The 20,726-nt window shown below is 39.7% G+C and overlaps 2 protein-coding genes and 1 long non-coding RNA gene across 4 annotated transcripts in view; 2 read left to right on the top strand and 1 right to left on the bottom strand.

The window, feature by feature from the left end:
- The window catches only part of itgb1a (integrin, beta 1a), a 20,659-nt gene extending 9,064 nt beyond the window's left edge, over nucleotides 1-11,595 (top strand). The window contains exons 2-17 of one of the 2 annotated variants that reach the window (XM_008307647.3): nucleotides 2,988-3,054; nucleotides 3,344-3,429; nucleotides 3,841-4,060; nucleotides 4,193-4,363; nucleotides 4,850-5,088; nucleotides 5,299-5,457; nucleotides 5,556-5,651; nucleotides 5,797-5,886; nucleotides 6,045-6,185; nucleotides 6,608-6,810; nucleotides 6,900-7,138; nucleotides 7,553-7,775; nucleotides 8,107-8,342; nucleotides 8,493-8,659; nucleotides 9,896-9,976; nucleotides 10,386-11,595. In XM_008307647.3, coding sequence (XP_008305869.1) covers nucleotides 2,988-3,054; nucleotides 3,344-3,429; nucleotides 3,841-4,060; nucleotides 4,193-4,363; nucleotides 4,850-5,088; nucleotides 5,299-5,457; nucleotides 5,556-5,651; nucleotides 5,797-5,886; nucleotides 6,045-6,185; nucleotides 6,608-6,810; nucleotides 6,900-7,138; nucleotides 7,553-7,775; nucleotides 8,107-8,342; nucleotides 8,493-8,659; nucleotides 9,896-9,976 — 2,418 coding nt within the window. In that variant the 3' untranslated portion in view covers nucleotides 10,386-11,595. The remainder of the gene's footprint in view (nucleotides 1-2,987; nucleotides 3,055-3,343; nucleotides 3,430-3,840; nucleotides 4,061-4,192; nucleotides 4,364-4,849; nucleotides 5,089-5,298; nucleotides 5,458-5,555; nucleotides 5,652-5,796; nucleotides 5,887-6,044; nucleotides 6,186-6,607; nucleotides 6,811-6,899; nucleotides 7,139-7,552; nucleotides 7,776-8,106; nucleotides 8,343-8,492; nucleotides 8,660-9,895; nucleotides 9,977-10,385) is intronic. The other variant, XM_008307648.3, reaches the window with a different exon arrangement.
- Nucleotides 11,290-13,014, bottom strand: LOC112486824 (uncharacterized). The gene is made up of 2 exons (XR_003049343.1): nucleotides 12,721-13,014; nucleotides 11,290-11,745 (listed from the first exon to the last, which is right to left on the bottom strand). It is a non-coding gene; the product is annotated as an uncharacterized LOC112486824 (long non-coding RNA).
- On the top strand, nucleotides 12,139-20,726 carry LOC103377033 (ras-related protein Rab-18). Its single transcript, XM_008307649.3, has 7 exons — nucleotides 12,139-12,350; nucleotides 14,030-14,085; nucleotides 16,774-16,835; nucleotides 17,095-17,167; nucleotides 18,876-18,994; nucleotides 19,814-19,880; nucleotides 20,516-20,726. Exons 1-7 carry the CDS (start codon nucleotides 12,283-12,285, stop codon nucleotides 20,683-20,685), a joined length of 615 nt encoding a protein of 204 aa, XP_008305871.1. The 5' UTR covers nucleotides 12,139-12,282; the 3' UTR covers nucleotides 20,686-20,726.

Raw genomic sequence — 20,726 nt, 5'->3', positions numbered from 1 at the left:
CACAATATCTGCCCAGCACTGCCTTCATAACAAATGATAGAGACTCAGACAGCCTGTAAACGGTGGGCTGCTATCAGTCTGACCTCAGGTGTTGTCTGACGAGTGGACGGACATTAAGGACAAAATGCACGAAGCCGTTAATCAGTTGGCTGTAAGATTAACCAGCACAGCTGTGTCCTGCTGTTGACAGTCAACTGCCTGGAGTTCATTTTCATCTACATTTACTCTATAAAAGTGCGCTTATTGCTACTGGCATGTTCCAAGACCCTTACACCGTATTTTTGAGCAATGACATTCATAAAAAAACATGATGTTTTCATGTCAAAATTCGCTGAGAGTATGGCTTATGAGTGTAGTTTTATATGGGTCTTATATGGGACAATATGGAAAAGTAAAAATATGCTCCACATAACTGCAGTTTAGTGAGTTTAGTGTGGTCAGGTGTGCTAATGTGTTAGCTTAATGGTATACTATTTTAAAGTTTGTTTAAATGTTAGTGTAGCGGAAGTTCACTGGTTCACTCAGATTAAATCAGCTCTGGTACAGCATATAGCTAAAAAAATGTGTCCGTTTCTGTGAAACTAACAGTCATATTTTAATTTAACCTAATGTATTTGCTCTTCAATCAAATGCAACAAATCCAGAGATTATTTTAGGTAACTAAGTAGTCTCAGTTGAGCGTTTAAAATAGATCACTATAAAACAGAAGTATGATAAGAGATAAGATTAAAATACTACCACACAGAACCACATCTGTTTCTTTTTACACTGCAACATTTTTTCTCACCTAATCAGGACCAAATGTAGAGGCTCCGATTAAAGATATAAATTTCAGATTAATACATCATGAAAATAATCATTCGTTCAACCGTCACAGCTGTTTTTCTGGTGTTAGTGTTTTCAACAGTTCTTTGCACAAATGCTAACAACATGCTAATGCAGTCATTAGACAGAAGTAGACGTTCATCAGCCTTTATTTAAAATTGATGAAAGACGACTGTTGTGTTACAAATTATATTATAATAATTCAATGACAGCTGTCGAGAAACCTGCACTCAAATTATAACATAATAAAATAAACATAATCCAAGGGCAGTTTGTTTTAACTTGATCTGCTGTCTTTCTCTTAAAATGGTGCAGAAGGAAAGAAACATGTTGTTTATTGTCCATGTAGACCAAAAGTATGTTGTATTTTACAGCCTTTATAATCCGACCCTCAGTCTTTAAAGCATTTAAACAATTTGGGTTTAATGTTTTCCCAAACCTGTTATTTGTCGTCTGCTCTTTATTTTGCTGTAAGTTGGTTTTTTATGTTCCCTACTGCTACAAAGCTCAACAGCATAAAGACAACACGACTGTTTTTCATGTTGCTACGCGTATAAACAAACCCTTTGCTGTTCTTTCATAGCCATGATTTGCATTTGAATGATTTGTTCAAACTGCAAAATGGACCTGAATTTGAAACCTCAGCAGTAATGAAAAGAAAATATCTGTGTGGTTTTTCTTCCTAGAGGAATGTGAATCTGAATTCCATCATATTCCTTCCTCTGCATTCACTTAAACCACTGCACTCTCACAGTGTTCACACCTGCTTTACATAAATCAAATATAAGATACATGTTTGCAACTTTTGATTCTCACGTAAACGTTTTGTGGACTCTTGAGTTCTGGCAGTGTTGCTGTGGCAGATCCTGGTTAGATGAAGTTCTCATCTCACATGGAAGCACAGCTTAAGAAGAGCTACACGAGTTGCACGACCCCAAGATTCAAGCCAGCTGATCTAAAACGGGGGGTGGGGGCTACAGACAGACCGTCTGCTCCTGTGTGTCTATATAAACTGCTCCTCACAACACACTCACACAGTCCTCAGGAATGCATGTTCACTCAACACCATGCACTCGGACTGTCAGAGCTCCCTTTACCGAAGTGAAAGAGAACACAGGCTTTAAAATAAGCCTCCATGAATAACCACGTCGTCTGGTTTAAAAAAGTTAATGAAAAACTTTTTTTTTCTAAAAAGGAGGGTTTTTATCATAATAATTTGAATAACTTCATATCAATTATGTTTTAGTCGCAGCCATAGCTATGTTCGTCTAATGTGGCGCGAAGCATTTCTTGTTAGCTGTATCTTTTGGTGAGTCAGTAATAGCCATGTAGACTGTATAATGATACTCACTGAGGCAATGAGAGTCATTGACAAAAATTACAGGGACAAAGTTTACGACCTTAGCTCTTGATTATGTTAATTAGTTCAACCAACCAACTAATTCTGAGTATCTTATAGCTAAAACCCTGACCATGTGGTCAGTTCCTCTGCCTGCATTTACGTAAACTCTGAGTTGAAACAAATCTCACGTTCATGAGTATGCATCCTAACATAGATTAGTGTATTTGCTTCTTTTGCTGCTAACTACTATTGACTTCAAATCTTGAAGTGCACATTCAGAACTGTTTTGCCCTGAAGTACCTTCTTCTCTCACATCAGCCATTTGGTAGAAGAAAAAGTCCTTCATCCCCCATATCATTAGTAAATGATGAGCCTTGCATTAGCACAGGGACAGGATGCATCAATATGTCAGACCAGAAGGCCTGCGTCCAGACCAGGGATCAATATACACAACATAAGAGGGCTCCACTCCAGGGAGTTTGTGCTATTTACAGCAAAAAGGATTGTGGGAAAATGGAGCCTCATCTTTGAGCCGGGGGCAACCTAATGTAACTGTGTTTGTCTGTGTGTCTGATTCTCAGTTGTATGGCTGAGTCCCTGTCCCTGGATTATTTATTACATAGTCATATAACAAATCCATTTACAGAAAGGATCCCTCATCTGACTCGTGCCTCTTGCCGCTTTTGCACAGGAAATTATAATTTAAAGCGTTAAGTGTTCCAACGATGTCGACTGCTACTGTTCAAGACAAAGATACAAATCTACATAGCAACACTGGAAAATAACCTTCTCTGATCTGTTCTGTTTTTTGTTTTTCCAGATGGACGTGAAGCTGCTCTTGGTATCCACGTTGCTAGGAGTCATCTGTTTTAGCATCGCTCAGAAAGGTACGATTTCTCATTCAGGATGATGTCATCTTGAGTACAGTAAAAACAGCCTAAACCTCTTATTTAGCTTAATGGTGCCCCCGTGTGCAGAGCCGGTGAAGCTCAACCTCAGCACCACGTAGAGTAAAACAGACAACAGCAAATGTAGAATATTGTGTCTCTGTCTCCTATTACAGTGTTGAACACACAGCTAACATTGCCAGGAGAGACTTCCACCCTTTACTGCTTACTCTGCCGTCTCTGACTCTTTACGATTGGTCCATTCTCTCTCTTTTTCTTTCCCATCCAGAGGGGAACGAGTGCATCAATGCCAACGCCAAATTCTGCGGGGAATGTATCCAGGCTGGAGCCAAATGTGGCTGGTGTAAAGACCCAGTATGTGAATAGAAGCTGTCAGCTGTGTTTACTGCAGTTTGAGCATGCCAATAAGCGAACAGCACTTGAAAGTATTTAGTATCGAATACCAGTATTGATTGTTCTTTTTAAGGTTTAATATTAAGTGAGCTTCAACATGATCAGAAAAAGGCAAGGATATTATTTATTTATTCACAACACACTTTTAAAAAAAGTAAAAATTAATGGAACCCTTTTAAGCTTTTGTGAGGCTCCATGTCTTTCTATGGAACATGGACTAGCTTTTACTTTGCTAAAATGTTTCTTAAGGATGCATCTACTGCTACCATGTGACAAGTCAGATGAAAACTTACAAACTTTTTGTACCTTTGTTTTTACCTGAAAAAACAGACCTATTTAAACCGTCAGTTTTTCTTGCGCTGCTTCTCTTAGGATTTCCTCAAACAAGGTGAGACGGTGTCGACCCGTTGCGACGAGCTGCAGTCTCTGTTGAAAAGGGGCTGCGATGAGGCCATGATTGAGAACCCGCATGGGATTAAGAAGATCCTCAAGAACAAAGCAGTGACAAATCGCAGAAACAGAGCAGAGAAACTGAAGCCAGAAGACATCACTCAGATTCAGCCCCAGAAACTCAATCTGACCCTGCGATCTGGTGGGGATACATCTCTCTTAGCCCCCCCAACCCCATTACCCTTCTAAGAATCATGTGTTTTTCATAGTCATATTTTCCCATACGCAGTTCTAGACCTTATAAATTATTGTACTTTTATTACACTTTTGTCAGGTCAGCCCCAGACGTTTGACTTGAAGTTCAAGAGAGCCGAGGATTATCCCATCGATCTGTACTACCTGATGGACCTGTCCTACTCCATGAAGGATGATCTGGAGAACGTCAAGAACCTGGGAACCAGTTTGATGCTGGAGATGTCAAAGATCACCTCAGACTTCAGGATAGGTCAGGACAGAGTTTTAACTGACACTTCTATCTCGGTTGTCTCGTTGATGGAAAATGCCACCTGGGTTTGAATGACCCTGGTTTGACCCCAGCAAACAAACTGAAGAAACAAATATTTGACAGTTCAGTGATTCAGAGAGGGTTATCTGGAGCAATCATCCTGACAGCTCTGATGTGTGTGTGTGTTTGCATGTTGTGTTGTTGGGGTTTGTTTCCAACCTGTGCGTTAAGGAAAAAAAGTATGTGTAATGTCCTATATGTGACTTATATATGCTTTGTCATCATCTGATATCCTTTGCTGAGTCAGAAATGATGTCATTATGACATCACCGTGGACACTGTCACTGACCTCATTTTGGTAGCTTTTGTATCTGGTTTTTATTTCACACCATTGTAGCACTTATGTAATAGATGACCTTGTGTGATGGTAATGGGTGAGAAACGTTTTGAATGATTCAAATGAAATTCTATTTCATTTTTTTAAAGGTTTTGGATCTTTCGTGGAGAAAACGGTCATGCCGTATATCAGCACGACGCCCGCCAAGATGCGTAACCCATGTACAGGCGACCAGACCTGTACTAGCCCCTTTAGCTACAAGAATGTTCTGACCCTGACCAGCGATGGCAAGAAGTTTAACACCTTGGTGGGTCAGCAGCACATCTCTGGAAACCTGGACTCTCCTGAGGGCGGCTTTGATGCCATCATGCAAGTGGCTGTGTGTGGGGTAAGCAGAATCAGTATTATTGTCACCCAGTGATCTGGAGGGAGATGATTAGACTCAGGTTAATGATTCAGAGAAGATTTAAAAAATGTTTATGTGATGGTGTCGAAGTTGTAATGTAATCCCTTATAGACATCATAACAATAGCAGTTTACTTTAATCCAGAGAGGTAATACAAATATAGGAGTAAAATAATTTTTTTCTCATTTACAGGATCTCATTGGTTGGAGAAAAGAGTCGTCTCGTCTGCTTGTCTTCTCCACTGATGCTGGATTTCATTTCGCTGGAGACGGCAAGCTGGGTGGCATCGTGCTGCCGAACGATGGAAAATGTCACCTGGAGAATGGTGTTTATACAATGAGTCACTATTACGTAAGGCGCCCGGTGTTTCGACCAATGTTTCCATAATGTGAGTTTACGACCACGGCACGTTAAATATGAACTCCTGCTCTCCATCTGTTTATTTAAAGGACTATCCCTCCATCGCTCACCTGGTTCAGAAGCTGAGTGACAACAACATTCAAACAATCTTCGCAGTCACAGAGGAGTTCCAGCCTGTTTATCAAGTGAGTCTCATTTTCATCTAAAAGATATATATTCTATAATATTATTGTCATTTTTTCTAAACTTAAGTCTATGTTATTAGTATGTTATTTTAGGCATTAAAGATTATATGTTTTAAAGAGTTTATTTCTAAACTTGTCTCCTCAGGAACTGAAAAATCTAATTCCCAAGTCTGCAGTGGGAACCCTGTCTGCCAACTCCAGCAACGTGATCAACCTTATCATCGATGCTTACAATGTAAGAACAAAAATGCTTTGAAAAGCCACTGTGTGGAAACAGTTTTTTTTTTACTTGGCTAAACCTTTCTGTCTTCCCGTCTGTAAACAAAACTACCGGATGACATTCCAGCCAAACAAAGCGTAAATATTCACATTGGTGTCATTTGGTTTTGGCAGTCTCTGTCATCTGAGGTTATTCTGGAAAACAGCAAACTCCCAGAGGGAGTGACCTTAGCTTACACGTCTCGCTGTAAGAATGGATTGGTTAGCGAAGGAGAGAATGGCCGCAAGTGCTCAGACATCTCCATCGGAGACGAGGTAAGTTTTGGAAATGTTAGTAAATAAACTCCAGTAGTTGGGAAAGGAGTAAATGCTCTGTTTTCAAATAGTTCCTTTGTAGCGATGATGACCACACAACTCACACCTACTGTAGTCACTTTTGCAGTAGCTCATCTACTTTCATGTTAAGATCCAAGTCTTTAGAACAGGGACATACTGCAGGGACTCTCATAGTCTAGATTTGAACTTTGACCTTCTGGACGGGAGATGATATTTCTACTGATACTGACGCGTATACGTACTGACGCATCACTTCTACACAAAACTGGAATAAAACACACTCCTGAACAATTAGGTATTTTTCACTGTTTTAGTTTTTATATGTGGTCAAGTGCTGTCTGTACTTGGTGGCTCAAGCACCTGTTGTGTCTAAACACACGGATGATATTGTATATCCACAGGTCACATTCAGCATCAGTGTGACTTCTAAGGGCTGTCCAAAAGATGGCAAGCCCGAAACCATTAAGATAAAGCCTCTGGGCTTCACAGAAGAAGTGGAGATTACGCTGCACTTCATCTGTCAATGTGAATGCCACAAGGGAGGAATTAAGAACAGTCCACTCTGCCATTTTGGCAATGGAACATATGAATGTGGATCCTGCAAGTAAGTCGGTGAACTTTGGCCCCAAACTTTCATCTTTCCTATTCAGATTTTAATATTTGTGGAATTCATACCGTAACCCTTTGTCTCAGGTGCAATGAAGGACGTGTAGGCAGGCAGTGTGAATGCAGCAGCAACGATGTGGCCAACGAGGACATGGACCGGACCTGCCGCAAAGACAACGGCACTGACATCTGCAGCAACAATGGAGACTGTGTGTGCGGCACGTGCGAGTGCAAGAAGAGAGACAACCCCGAGGAGAGGTACAGCGGTCAGTTCTGCGAGTGCGACAATTTCAACTGTGACCGCTCCGGAAACAAGCTGTGTGGAGGTGAGCATGTCAAATACCTAGGAACAGAGTTCAGTTTTATCTAGAAAAATACTGTACATACACACCACCCAGTGGTTGTGATCCCATTTTTGACATCACAAATTTCTGGCGACCCCAGAGACATTTTCTGTTTTTAGAATTAGTTTTGTGCAGTGTTTTATTTGAACTGGATTTATATTGACAGAAATGAATTGTTTAAGATGTGTTGTTTTCTGAATTATAATTTTAATAAGAATAATTAGTTGAAAAATATTTTTTTTCCATTTTTTTTAATCAATTTGAATTTGAATTCTAATTGACCCCACAACCATGGGGTCGTGACCCCATGGTTGAAAAAAAAAACACTAAGCCCAGTAGGCCCAATAGGTACAAAGCCATGGACTTATTTCATGCTTTAATTTTGTCTTTCTTCAGGACACGGACGGTGCGACTGCCGATCGTGCGTTTGCGACCCCATGTGGACCGGAAGTGCCTGCGACTGCTCACTGGACGACAGCACGTGTATGGCCAGCAACAAGCAGATCTGTAACGGCAGGGGGACGTGTGAATGTGGCACCTGTAAGTGCACTGACCCCAAATTCCAGGGTCCCACCTGTGAAACCTGCCCCACCTGCCCAGGAGTCTGTACTGAGCACAAGTAAGTCTGGAATAAAGAAACATGTTAGTGGACACGTTCTCACACTGGTGGGCCTTTTTCAGCAGAGGCTTGAATCCTTATTTTCCTCATCATTATTGATGTTTCGTGTAAGGTTAGGCATGATAGTGTCGTGATATTTAAAAGAAAAGATTAAAAAACGTCTTTTTTTTTGACAGCCATTGAGGGTAAGAAAATTCAGTTGTAAAAGTGTGTATTTTCTTTGATATAAGTATTTATGACATGTTACTGCTCATGTTTCTGTGTTTTGTACACACTTTTATTATTATAGCCAAACCATCTGTGGTCTTACAAACTTTGCAATTTCCTCCAGGGAGTGTGTCCAGTGTCGTGCCTTTGGCACCGGTGAGAAGAAGGACACGTGCGAGCGAGACTGCAGCTACTTCAACCTGATCAAAGTCAAGGACAGAGACAAGCTGCCTCAACCCAACGACGCCTCTTATCCCGTGATGCACTGCAAGGAGAGGGATGCCAACGACTGCTGGTTCTACTACACCTACGCTGTCAACAACAACACAGAGAAGGAGGTGCACGTGGTCGACACACTGGGTGAGTGAGAAACTGGGCCCACGTGGACCAGGGTGTGGATGGTTTTAGTTACAGAGGAAATTTAAGTGATTACAGCCAGTCAACGGCGCGTTATTGCCGCTGTATTATATTTGGTAAAGTTTCTTTAAGCTGCACCTTGGTGTGTTCCAGACTGCCCTGCCGGTCCTGACATCATCCCCATCGTAGCTGGTGTAGTTGCTGGCATCGTTCTGATCGGCTTAGCTCTGCTGCTCATCTGGAAGCTGCTGATGATCATTCATGACAGGAGGGAGTTTGCCAAATTTGAGAAGGAGAAGATGAATGCCAAGTGGGATACGGTGAGTGACTACAGCAATAACCAGCTCTGTGAAAGAGGAGCCCAAGAAGTCTTTTGGATTTTAGGCAGAAGTCTGGCTGAGTTATGGAAATGTGGAAAACAGGTGTTGTTTGGCTGCAACAAAAGCCGCCTTCTGTCAGGGATTGAAGTTGTGAAGATGATTTGTTATTCCCAGAAGCACATGACATCCACAGAAACAGTGATATCATTGCAAAGTACCTCGTATGTCGATTTTACCATCACACATCTGCAGGAACAGGATTAATTGTTGGGCGATGGGAAATTGTCAAAGGTTGTCTGGACTTTTTTGGGAATGTAATGTGCTCTGAGGAAAGTTGGACTTTTCCCAAGGGGGTGGCCACAGCTCCTCCCTTCATACCTCTTCCACTCTGTGGCATCTCGACTGCAGGAGGACAGAACGCTGGAGTTACTGGTACCTTCGTGTGAAAGGATATTCCTCCACCTAGTGGTTCAACAGCGTCACGAGCGTAATGAATTTGAGAATTGAGATATTACTGCGGTAGAAACTCCAGTTGAAATCTTTCTTATTTTAACAAACAGAGCAGCAAGTTACTTTAATTTTTTTATTTTACTTTAAAATCACGCAAGAACAAAAAAAGAAAACAAAAGTTGAAAGACAAAGAACAAAACAATGAAAGTTGATATATAAACTCCATTCCGTCCTATTTTTCCTCCATACCTGTCTAACGAGTGGTTACTAGTGCACAATACGCCCAGTAGGTGGCAATAGTGCAACTCAAACGTTTCACAGGCACATTCAATGTAAAACACTTTTGGACTTGGGGAAACGACAGTGTCCTCACTTTACAATAATTACAAGAATGCAGTCCTAGGATTTCTTTTAACTTTTTTTTTTGGTCTGTGAGACAAAATATTTCATCCAGAAAGCCAATTTAGACTCGACATTTAAACTGAGTAAACAGCACCCTCTGCAGAAAAGGGAGGGGACCTACATGCTCAGTGTTTTGTGAGGGTAGTCCATCGTAAACTCATACTAGGTATTTAATCTTGAAAAATAATTTGTCTTGAATAACAACAAACTGAAAAGAAGATGAAGAAGTATTAATCTTCAATTGGAGATAATTTACCTTTAAACATAGTCTTCTCTTTGTTTCTTATTTGCTTTTTCCCTTCCTACTTTTTTCTTTTATCCTCAGTGCATTTGTACTTTTCCTACCTGGTAACCTCTTTTCTGTCCTCGTCCATCTGCCTTTAGCAAGAAAATCCCATATACAAGAGTCCTATCAATCAGTTCCAGAACCCAAGCTATGGAAGCAAAGCTGCTACTGCTCTTTGAGTTTGTATTTATTTTCCTTTCATCCTAATTTTCCTGCCTGGGCTGTTTTCTGTTGTGGTTGCTTTTTTTTTCTAGCTTTTGTTTCTCACTCTTTTTTATTCTCCGTTCTTTATTATAGTTTTTGTTACACAAAACAAATAATACTGTCTTTATGGTTTGGTACAACTGCATGAGTGTCAAGGCTCCAAGCGTGTGAATACAATCCGGTAAGTCAAATGAATAAACATGAGGCCTAACTTCTACATCTGTGTGATTTAAAAAAAAAAGGCATGACTGTGTGCTGACTGATCCTCATGGAAATTTTGACAAATGTGTTTAATTGTAACCCTGAATGGCTTGGACTAATGAGTTGTGTGTTTAAGTTGGAATATTCTTGATGTAACCAATCTCTTTCATGTTTTCTTCTCAGGGTGAAAACCCCATCTACAAAAGCGCTGTCACGACTGTGGTCAACCCCAAATATGAAGGAAAATGATGGCATTATACAGTTTTCAATGAACTCTGCTATGAAGTATTTGATACAGTATCTGAAGTATTCACTTTCTTAGTCATCGGAGAGGAACGTTTGGTTGGAGTTCACGTTAGTTCTTTCTGTCGTCCTATCAGTTTAACGCATCGTTCAGCCACTGCATCTGTATTTTTACTAACACCTATGTTTTATCTGCATTTGTTTGTATCTTGGATGTACAGTATACTGTGTGTGTATATACTTTTAAATTGCATATCTGGAAAAAAGTGGATGAAATAAGGAGTGGGGAGGTTCTGCCACAGGACTGGTATGAACAGAAGTTTAAAAAAACAAAAACAGTGACGACAATACCAAACAATTTTACAGTTCCTGTCAGTTAGCCTGTGTTTGTGTCTCCACTCATCTCTGTGCACTGATGCCCTGTGAGTCTCCGTGTGTACCGGACACAAGCTGAAGAGTGTGATGTGTAAACCTTTAATCGGTGCAGCACATTACCAGTGTGCGCGTGTGTGTGTATATATAGAAAACAACATCTAGGATAAATGTTGAAAGATATTTAGCACCAAACTCAAATCAGACAGTGTCAGAAAAACACATTTGTATATGAAATTTCAAACCACAGATGAGGAATAAGTTGCGTGTAAACGTTTGTGGTATTAGTGTCAGTTCGTGATATTTGTATTGTTGAAATCTCTCTCTCAAAGGGACTGTACACTGTACACCACTCTTTGAAATGAAATGGTTGGCGATGTGAACAATCAATGGGTTTGTAAAGTCATGCAGGTTGCAATCACAACACAATTCTTTTTTTTCACTATTTGCTAATTATTTAGTCACACTTGTGTCCTCTCTTGTGGTTACTATCATTTATACCAAAAACCTTTTAATGTCCCCATGTACCACAATTCAATGTATGTGCGTGAGGTTATCTGTTTTTTGTTTGTTTGTTTGTATGCAGACTACATAGTATTATCACAGCATGTGTTCACACATCAACACAATCAGCTCTAAATGCTTTCACACAAAAATGCCTTTAAAATACTACACATACACACCTTTATAGTATTGATTTCAAAGTGCCTTTTTTCAATACACATTTTCTCCCTGTTCTGTTTATGACTTATTTATTAAATAAAAAACACGAAAGCTTTGTGGATTGTTGTGCGCATTTATTTTTCCTCCCCTTTTTCCTTCAATTTTTTTTTTTTTATTATTATTCTGACCTTCCTGAACCCTCCATGTGTCCTTCTCAAATGGGTACTGACAAACCCATGGGGTGAATGCTGAAGGCATTTTTACACTGTGAAGAATAAAAAAAAAGTGTTTTTAGTATTCGTTTGTATTTAAACGGAACACACTTGGTACTTTTATCCACCTTTGATCAATGTTCCAATTACCTATAGAAATTATTTTTCGGAGTTCTCATTCACAGACAGCAAACCCTTGGTATGGCGCCTTAAAACTGAATATTTTCTTGAAAAGATTCACTGAATATATATATATATATATATATATATACATACATACATACATACATATATGTATATATATACATATATGTATATATATGTGTGTGTGTGTGTGTATAACTGAATCACAAACAGATAAACCTAATATGCGCTCTGTCTATCCAAAGTCTATTCATGGGTTATGACCAACCGGATGTCTCTACGAGTCATACCGGAAATAGTTGGAGTGAGTCTTCTTCCTAAAACAAACCATCTACTGCGGGGTGTAAACAAGAGCTAAAGAGAGCTAAAGTTAACTTAAGCACGTCGTTAAAAACATTGTTTTGTAGCTGTTAGACGAGAGTGTCACGACTCACAGTGAAGCGGAAATGGAGGAAGACATATTAACGACGCTGAAAATATTGATAATAGGAGAAAGTGGTGTTGGAAAGTCTAGGTAAGCTCAAGTTTATCTCCGCAGAAAATGATGGCGTGGCTCTATGCTGCTTCTGTTAGCATTAGCTAACTCCTGTTGTTAGCTCAAGAGCGTGTTTGTCATGTAAGGAAACAACATAGAAATACCAAAAGAAGACTATTTATTATTTTTTGTTAAATTAGAACACCCTAACAATTAGAATGTTAAACATTTATTAGCTTTGTAGGAATTGCACATAGCTATGTCGTCAGGTCGTTGTGATACCATCTGTGCTTACACAAAAACACATAACGACCTATTCGAGGCTGATTTAGGGATACATACTAGCTTAATACTTATCCTTTATATTAAAAATGACATTTTGCCGATGGTATTGACGGTAACTGCATACCTTTTTAGTCTTTCTCAAACCGTCAGTTTCGAAACCCAGTAGCAGACAGCCCGTTTATGTAGTTTATAATTCAAGCTAATCTTTTGTTGAAAGGTTCTATAAGGCTGTATGGCTTTTATCACTGAGCCGATTTTGCTATTAAACGCTAATCAGAATCAGACGTCCCTGTTAGCTACCACAAACCAGCCAAGGCAGAATTTTAATGTTATTTTTAAGTAACGTTTTTTCTGGCAGTTTACAATGTAGTATGTCAACAGAAAGCTTAGGGACGTCTTTTTCTATTCTCTGACTGTGGTCCAGACTGCAGGAAAGAATCCTGGTAGCCAGCCTGAGCCGTCAACCATCAAATTGAAAACTATGGTATTGTGCTCAGCAGCCTGCCCTCCAGAGTCATAGCACGGTACATAGATAATGAACTGCTGAAAGCTGATGTAAGCTCTTCCATTAGTGATTTTTTGGTTAAGAAAAAATGTTTTATTTTGATGCACATTGTTGACATGGCTTTGACTGTCTCAAATAACCTGTTACACATACCTCAAATCTTAAAGAAAAGGATTTTTGTCCATCAAGGTTATTGTAATCCTTTTATGTGATTGTTAAAAAATGTATTAGCCACAGCTCTGTCTCCAGATGTTTGTTTGGCTCCCTTTGAATCATATTCTATAGCTTTGCTGGTTTGCTTACTTTATTAACTTTAATGCCCTGTAATAAATGCAGACAAAGGATAGTGTGTTTATGTGAGCTATTAGGACATAAGTTTGCTTTTATGTTATAGCTCTATTAGACACGGTGTAATGGTGAATCAGTCAGGCTAAGACCATTGTTTCCCTAAAGCAATTCTAAAGCTTATTAAGTTGGTTACACTTTCATAAGTTAATTATTATTATAATTATTACCTGTATGAAAATATGAATCAATTTTCCTTACATCCTGATGACTCAGAAGAGAAATAGAAAGAAGTCTCCTGGTTCAAGGAAACATAGCAAGATTATGCTACTCAGCAGCACTGTGATAAAGGCATTTTGCAGGTGATTAGTCATTGTTTAGAAGTGAACCATGTCCTTCTAACTACAATCTGGCAGCAATATCATCCGGTCTGTTTATGTGTTTATGCAGGTGAAGGGCAAAGTGATCAATTGCAAGACAGACAATTAGATAAGTCTGGGGCCGCAGGACAGGCTGCATGAGCCAGGCATATGGAAAACTGATCCAAGACTGAAAGCTAGCTCACCCACTGTGAATAGAATTGAATTGCTTATGTGACTGATTAATACCAAGACTTAACAGTTTTTTTCCATCCTGTCCGCAGCCTCCTCTTACGATTCACAGATGATACATTTGACCCTGAACAGGCAGCTACAATAGGTAAGTGAAACATCTGAGCTCAGAAAAACTTAGAAAATGAGAAACTTAAATGAAAACAAGACCTGGTGTTGCAGCGACTGAAAGACAGTATAAGCATTAGTCAGTCAAAATGAGCCACAAGTTTTAGTTTAAATAAACACAAACTCAGACTCGAAGCTGTGGTTAAGCTGTTTTAAATTGTACTGACAGTTGTTTATAATGTTTTGACCATTACTTTTACAATCATGTGTTTCATCTAAAACAGGGCTCTGCAGAAGCACGAGCAAAAAGGATCTCAGTAATTAGTTCAAGAGGAGAGTATTGATGGGTAGCGTGACGGCTGAAAGGTTTGATTGAGTTGAGCTTCATTGAGACAGAACAAAAACATTGTTACTAAACAGGGTAGCAAATATTCTGTGTTCTTCTCTAATAATTGCCCGGTGTCATTCCACCCATTCCTTAGAGTAACCTGCTATGGGGTTTGGAGATGGTGGCTCTGTCAAAGAAAGAGAATATGTAGGTGGAGGTAGCTGAGGTGCAGTGTTTCACAGGGATATAAGTCTGTGTCCACTCCAGTCGAAGCAGTGTTTTCAGCCTTTTCTTAAGCATTGGCGCATTTGATTGCTTATTAGGACTGATGGGTAATGAAACAGATACAGAAATTTGAACTTAAACCAAATGGAACAAATGTGTAGAAATGGTATAAGCAATGGATAAAAAAACTAGTGAAATCTAGTCTCCCTAAACAAACAAAACTGCTTGTTAGGTGCGCCCTTAGTATTCAAAAATCAGATGCTTTAAGTAAACGTATTTTTTTCATGGTTCAATTAAAGTGGACTTTTAATCTGTCAATCCTAATAGATTTTTTCCATTGAACTGAGATGGTGTTTCTAAAACTAAAGCAGCAGTTCTATCATTTTGAATCAATAAAAAGAACTTTTGTTTTAAGGTCACACTGTAAAACCTACCGTGTTACTCTGCCAACATCGATTGTTTTGCCAAGCAAATTTCATCAATGGATTTAAATTTTCCTGGCTATCACCATTCTTTCAAGAAAAAAAACAGTCCGATATCACACCACCTTAAATGTGCATTTATCCGTCATTTTTTAGAGCAGTTAGTTAGAGGGGAATTTTTTTTCTTAGTACACTGGCCAGCACACCGTTTGCTAAGGTACGATTTAATTGATATACCGTAACATCCATTAGAGTTGCTCTAATTAGAGTCGAAGATAATAGCAAGAAAGATGGGCCAGGATATTCTCAGCAGATTGTCTGGGTGGTGTTTATCTTAGCAGACAATTGTCTGCAGAAATCACCTCTGAGATTTGTCTCCCTGCTCCCAAATCTAATCTCTGAATAATATCTGAATGAGCTCATGTGAGATCACAGCATTAGAAAGTCTGGATAAACTACAGTGAGTGAACAAGTCAGTGTGCCGCTGCCTGAACGCCTAAGCCTTGCACCATTCCCTGACCTGGATCCTCCAGAGATTTGTTCAAGCTTTTGTGAAGGTGAACTCCAGTGAATGCCAGACCAAATTCTCTGGAAATGATCTGGAACTTGTGTCTTAAAATGGATTTCATTTCTTCTGGGTGCTTTTACTACAACAATTAAAAAGCAGACCTGGGTGAAGCTGACTCACCCTCTCCTGACAACAGTGCCTATTGTTCAGACAGGACATGCCGTGATGCTGTAGTGTATTAACGTGACTCAACGAAGGACTGTTTTCGGGCTGCGCCATGAACAGCTTAGCCTGCAGGGATCAGCGCAATCATCACTTTAAGTGGTTGTGGCATTTTGTTGTATTGTGAAATTATAAACAGATGCTTCAACATGTGCTGTTTAGGGGGAAGGCCTCTGTGAATTTGTTGTAAATTAAATCGGGACATATACTGATCCAGGTTCATGAAGTCCAGCACATTCGTCTAGCAACAGTGTCAAAGCAGCAGTGCTGTACTAGAGAGAGTGGAAGTTGTTGTGATGGACTGTGTAACAGACTGTATTTTTGTGTGTGAGGTAAATATTCATTGTCATATATTCTCGCTGGTGTCCATGTCCCTTATTTGGCTCCTATCTGAACTCTCTCCTCACTGCCAGATGTGAGAGCAGGCTCATCACAAGCGTACATTTCTCGCTAAATCTGTCACTGGATTCTAAAACATTGGGCAGTTCATCATCCAGAAACTGCACGCTCCATACACTAAGATACTGGACAAAGGCAACGGAGGAGATTTACTTATGTGGGGAAATGGGGACGGCATTGTTATTTTCATGTAAATGTCCCTTCCTCTGGGACTTGGCAGAGATTTCACTGTTGACTCATTACTGTCTGAACCATTTCACAGGTGGTGGATTGTATTTATTTATTTATTTTAGCACAGCCTTGCACTGACTTCCTTTCAGGACTGTTAACCCACATCATATTTTTTGGGGTTTTATGAATACACAGACATGCAATAATTTAAATACAGAACATGGGATTGGCCCATTGCCAGTCTGAGAATCTGTGGGGTTAACGCAAGTTCAGCGAAGTTCAAATTGTGTGCTCTGTGTGTTTTGACAATTCATCATTGGTAATCGCAGTCTGTCGCCATTCTAATATTCTTGGCAGTAATTGGTCAAACCTGTAAAACTCATCATATTGCTGTTGAGGAAGGATGTGGTAATCATGGAGTTATGTGTGATTGACTGTCTTTTCATTGTCCAGGTGTTGACTTTAAAGTGAAGACCATTTCTGTAGATGGAAACAAAGCAAAGTTGGCTATCTGGGTAAGTAACCATCTCGGTGGTGGGAGCCCTGTTTCAACACTGGTAAACATGTGACCTTTATATTTTTCTTAGCGCTCATAGATTTGTCACTCTTGTGCCAAAAAAGGTTGGGCAATTCCGCTAATTCGCCACAAGATGGCGCTTTTGTAACATCATGTCAGGTTCATTGTTTATGTGGATCTGCTCTGGTTTTTCAGCCACCTGCTTTTGTCTGTGTGTGTTGGTCAGTATGATTGAACTGATTGTTTTTTTGTCACAGGACACTGCTGGACAGGAGCGTTTTCGGACCCTGACACCTAGTTACTACCGCGGTGCCCAGGGAGTCATCTTGGGTAAGCTTTACCATTTACACTGTCCTCACATGTGTGTGTGCTCATCTCTATGTAGTGGGTGTTGTGGGTTTCTGCCCACGTCACTTCACAGTCAGAACACTGCTTGAAAAGACAGTGATGGCTTTTCATCCTGTGACCTGCACACACGCACGCTCTCTCTCTTACTCTCTCTCTCTCTCTCTCCCCTTCTATCTCTCTCTCTCTCTCCCTCTGGAAGTTAGTTTATAACCTCCTTGCATGGACATGCATGTACTGCATGAATATGCACACACAGGAACTTAGTTAAACCTTTAAAACAGACTTCCTCTGCTGCCTGTGGGTTTTTTTGCGACCATGGTACTGACGTATATTGAAACAGAATGTGCAACGCTATAGATCTGGGATCGTAAAAATGCTCGATGTGGTTCTGTGATGAAAAAGATCTTTTGGTTTAAAGTAAACATTTCGTTATTACATATTCATTTCCAAAACATCCTGCGCATGATGTTAAAAATGTAATCTGTAGTGTTTTTTTAAAACACTAACTAAAGACTAACTAAACCGTTGTTTAACATAAACAAATTCAGTAAGTACACCTTACATTCTCAGAGTTATCTCCATCTTACTAGTAAAAGATAAAGAGTAAAAGAGTATCAGTATCTATCATAGGGTATAAAAGAAGCTTTCTGTTGTTGCAGGCAAAGTTGTGGCCGAACAACTTGTTCTCAACTTTGCAGGAGAAATGTCTGCCAATTTAGGACTATTTTAAATTGGCAGACTATTTTTTAACTCTATTGCACTGTTTCTCAGCACAGAAAAGTGAAGAGTTTTTGACCTGCCACAACCTACAGTTAGTAACTTTGTGAAAAGTTTAAGAATCGTGAATAACAGGCACTCGGGCAGATACCACTGGGCTGGCCTATATTTAAATTTTACACCGCCATATGCTCCATTCAAGACAATGTCTTTTCTCAGGAATTCTTTGGATTTTCCAGCCAGACCCCATTCTGTGCAAATTACAAAAGTGTGGCTTGCTAAACATAGTGTGCGTCTGCTTGACTGGCTCGAGCTGACAGCCCAGATTTGTTTCCCATTGAAAATGTCTGGCACATCATGAAGCGGAGAATCGCAGTGTCCAGAGGCTGACGAGCAGCCCCAGTCACTTATGCATCAAAGATGGACAAAAGTTCCACCTGAGTTGACTGATTTCTCAAGTTATTCAAGCTCATCCAAGTGCTAAACTCCCCCGTGGTGTTATTTATAGATGCACACTAGTCAGATTTTAGTTTCATTTTTACTATTAGATCGCCTTTTTCTGAGAGGGATGGTTAAAAATGAAAGGTATAAGAGTACCAAATGTTATATACTGTAAAATACAAACAGTACATATAATTCATAAAGATAGTGTTACTAGCATGATTATTGTTCACCATAAATTGGTGTGTTTATGAATTTGAACAAAGACCATTGGTGTGAAAGTGTGTGTGAACAGTTGGTTGTCTCAATACATGTCCCCACAGTGGACTAGTGAGCTTTCAGGGTCTGTCTGCTGGGATTGACTTTGTCCATTTTTCTCTGAAGAGTTCAGAGAGAAAGATAAAGTTGTAATTATCAGTTTTACTGTGAATGCTGAGTCATTCATGGTCATGTTGCTCAGTTACTGTACACTTCCTGTTGTCGATGACGGGTTCTGACCAGAGCTCACGTTGGTTTACTGATTTTTCTGCAGTGTATGATGTCACACGGCGAGAAACCTTTACCAAGCTTGATAACTGGCTCAATGAACTTGAGACGTACTGTACAAGGAATGACCTCGTGAAGATGCTTGTTGGAAACAAAATTGATAAGGTGAGTGGATTTGTGTGTGGATAAATGTGCTTTACTGTGTCCTCTGGATCAGCCAAGGTTGTTCAGATAAAAAGAATTACGCTCAACTAATCAGTAATTTTGATTTTTCTACAATGCCATTTTGCTTTTTTTGATAAAACTAAAAAAGTTGATATCTCTGTATCTTGGTATTTAAGAATAATATGCACATATAAGAAAAAGGAATGGTCAATATAAAGTGTAATTTCTATATATAATCCAAAATAGTGATATACATTACTAAAGAGCAGTGTTTTCAACTTCGGGGTTGCAACACAATATGTGGAATTAAAATAGGGTCACCTGAAATGTCCAGTAATTGATAAAACATTACTAAATATTTTTTCAGCTAATTATTAATCTTTTTAAAGTTATGATTTAAACAGTCTTAAACATTTTTATTTAACTTTATCATGAATATAAAAATAAAAAATACAATCAAGCAAAACAAACGTGATCAAAAACTAATTCTAGAATAAAAAATGTCTCTGTGGTCACCAGAAATTTGTGATGTCACTATGGGGTCCCAAGCCAAAAAAAAGGTTGGGAACCTCTGTCTTAAAGTGTCGTCTTACAGCTGTTTGACAAATGACAAAACTAAATGAGCATGGCTGCCCCACACTGATTTTTCTGGCAGCTGCTCCTTGAACCAGGATGAAGAATACCCACGGAGTAGCACATTATGAGTGTATTGTGTCCTGTTCTTTGTCTGTGAAAATCACTTTTCCCCTCTCCACTCTCAAAACCACACTGCTCTGCCCGACAGACCTCAAATAAGTCATTACCTCTCCTTTGTTTTAGGAAAACCATGAGATGGACAGGGCCGAAGGGCTGAAGTTTGCAAGGAAACATTCCATGCTTTTTATAGGTAAGTCGGAAGGATTCCCTCCTCTGTAGAGTCCTGTGGGGCCTCAGCTGCTGTAGACAGCACCACAAGGGAAGCAGCTCCCAGTCTTGTCGAGGAATGCTAGCATAGTTCTATTTATAAAGCAGGATTCATGGCTGATCTTCCATGTGTTCTTGTGTTTTTCTCCGTGTGCTTTTATTTTCCACATATGTCTCTGAAGGACTGGTCCTTGAGCAGAAATGACTGGGACGTTTATGTCTAATCACATGTTTTTACCTCCATCAATGCAGCACAGTATAATGAAAAGTTGAAATGGGTTTTTTTTTGCAGTATTTTCATATGTAATTGTTTGTGAAATACTCTCATAAATTAGCTTTATTTCTCTATTCTGTAGTTATTACGGTAGTGTTTCTGGACTTTGTCATAATTCGGAGGATTGTTTGGACTAAAGAGGTTATTATTAAGATGTTTTCCACAACTAGATGATAGCATCAAGATGCAAGGCAGTGAAAGTTCATGTATCTGTTTTTCGTCTTCATTTCCATCATTTTGCGCCACATTTCTACCGCTGTTTTTTCTTTTGTTTTTTTTTTTATAACTCGTTCCACTCGTTTACGTCTGTCTTCTCCAATGTTCCCTTCGTGCTCCGCCTCCAGAGGCCAGTGCGAAGACCAGAGACGGCGTCCAGTGCGCGTTTGAGGAGCTGGTGGAGAAGATCATCCAGACTCCTGGTTTATGGCAGAGTGAGAGCCATGGCCGAGGCGTCCAGCTCACTGACGAGGATGCGGGCAACGGAAGTTGCGGCGGCTACTGCTCCCTGGTCTAGACAACACGGCCGCGTTCAGATGTACACCCGTGAATACAACA

Source organism: Cynoglossus semilaevis, chromosome 3 (genome assembly GCF_000523025.1).
Source record: "Cynoglossus semilaevis isolate Cse_v1.0 chromosome 3, Cse_v1.0, whole genome shotgun sequence".
Classification (NCBI taxonomy): Eukaryota; Metazoa; Chordata; class Actinopteri; order Pleuronectiformes; family Cynoglossidae; genus Cynoglossus; species Cynoglossus semilaevis.
The sequence above is the reverse complement of the archived record's forward strand: the minus strand, read 5'-3'. Positions and strand labels throughout refer to the sequence as shown.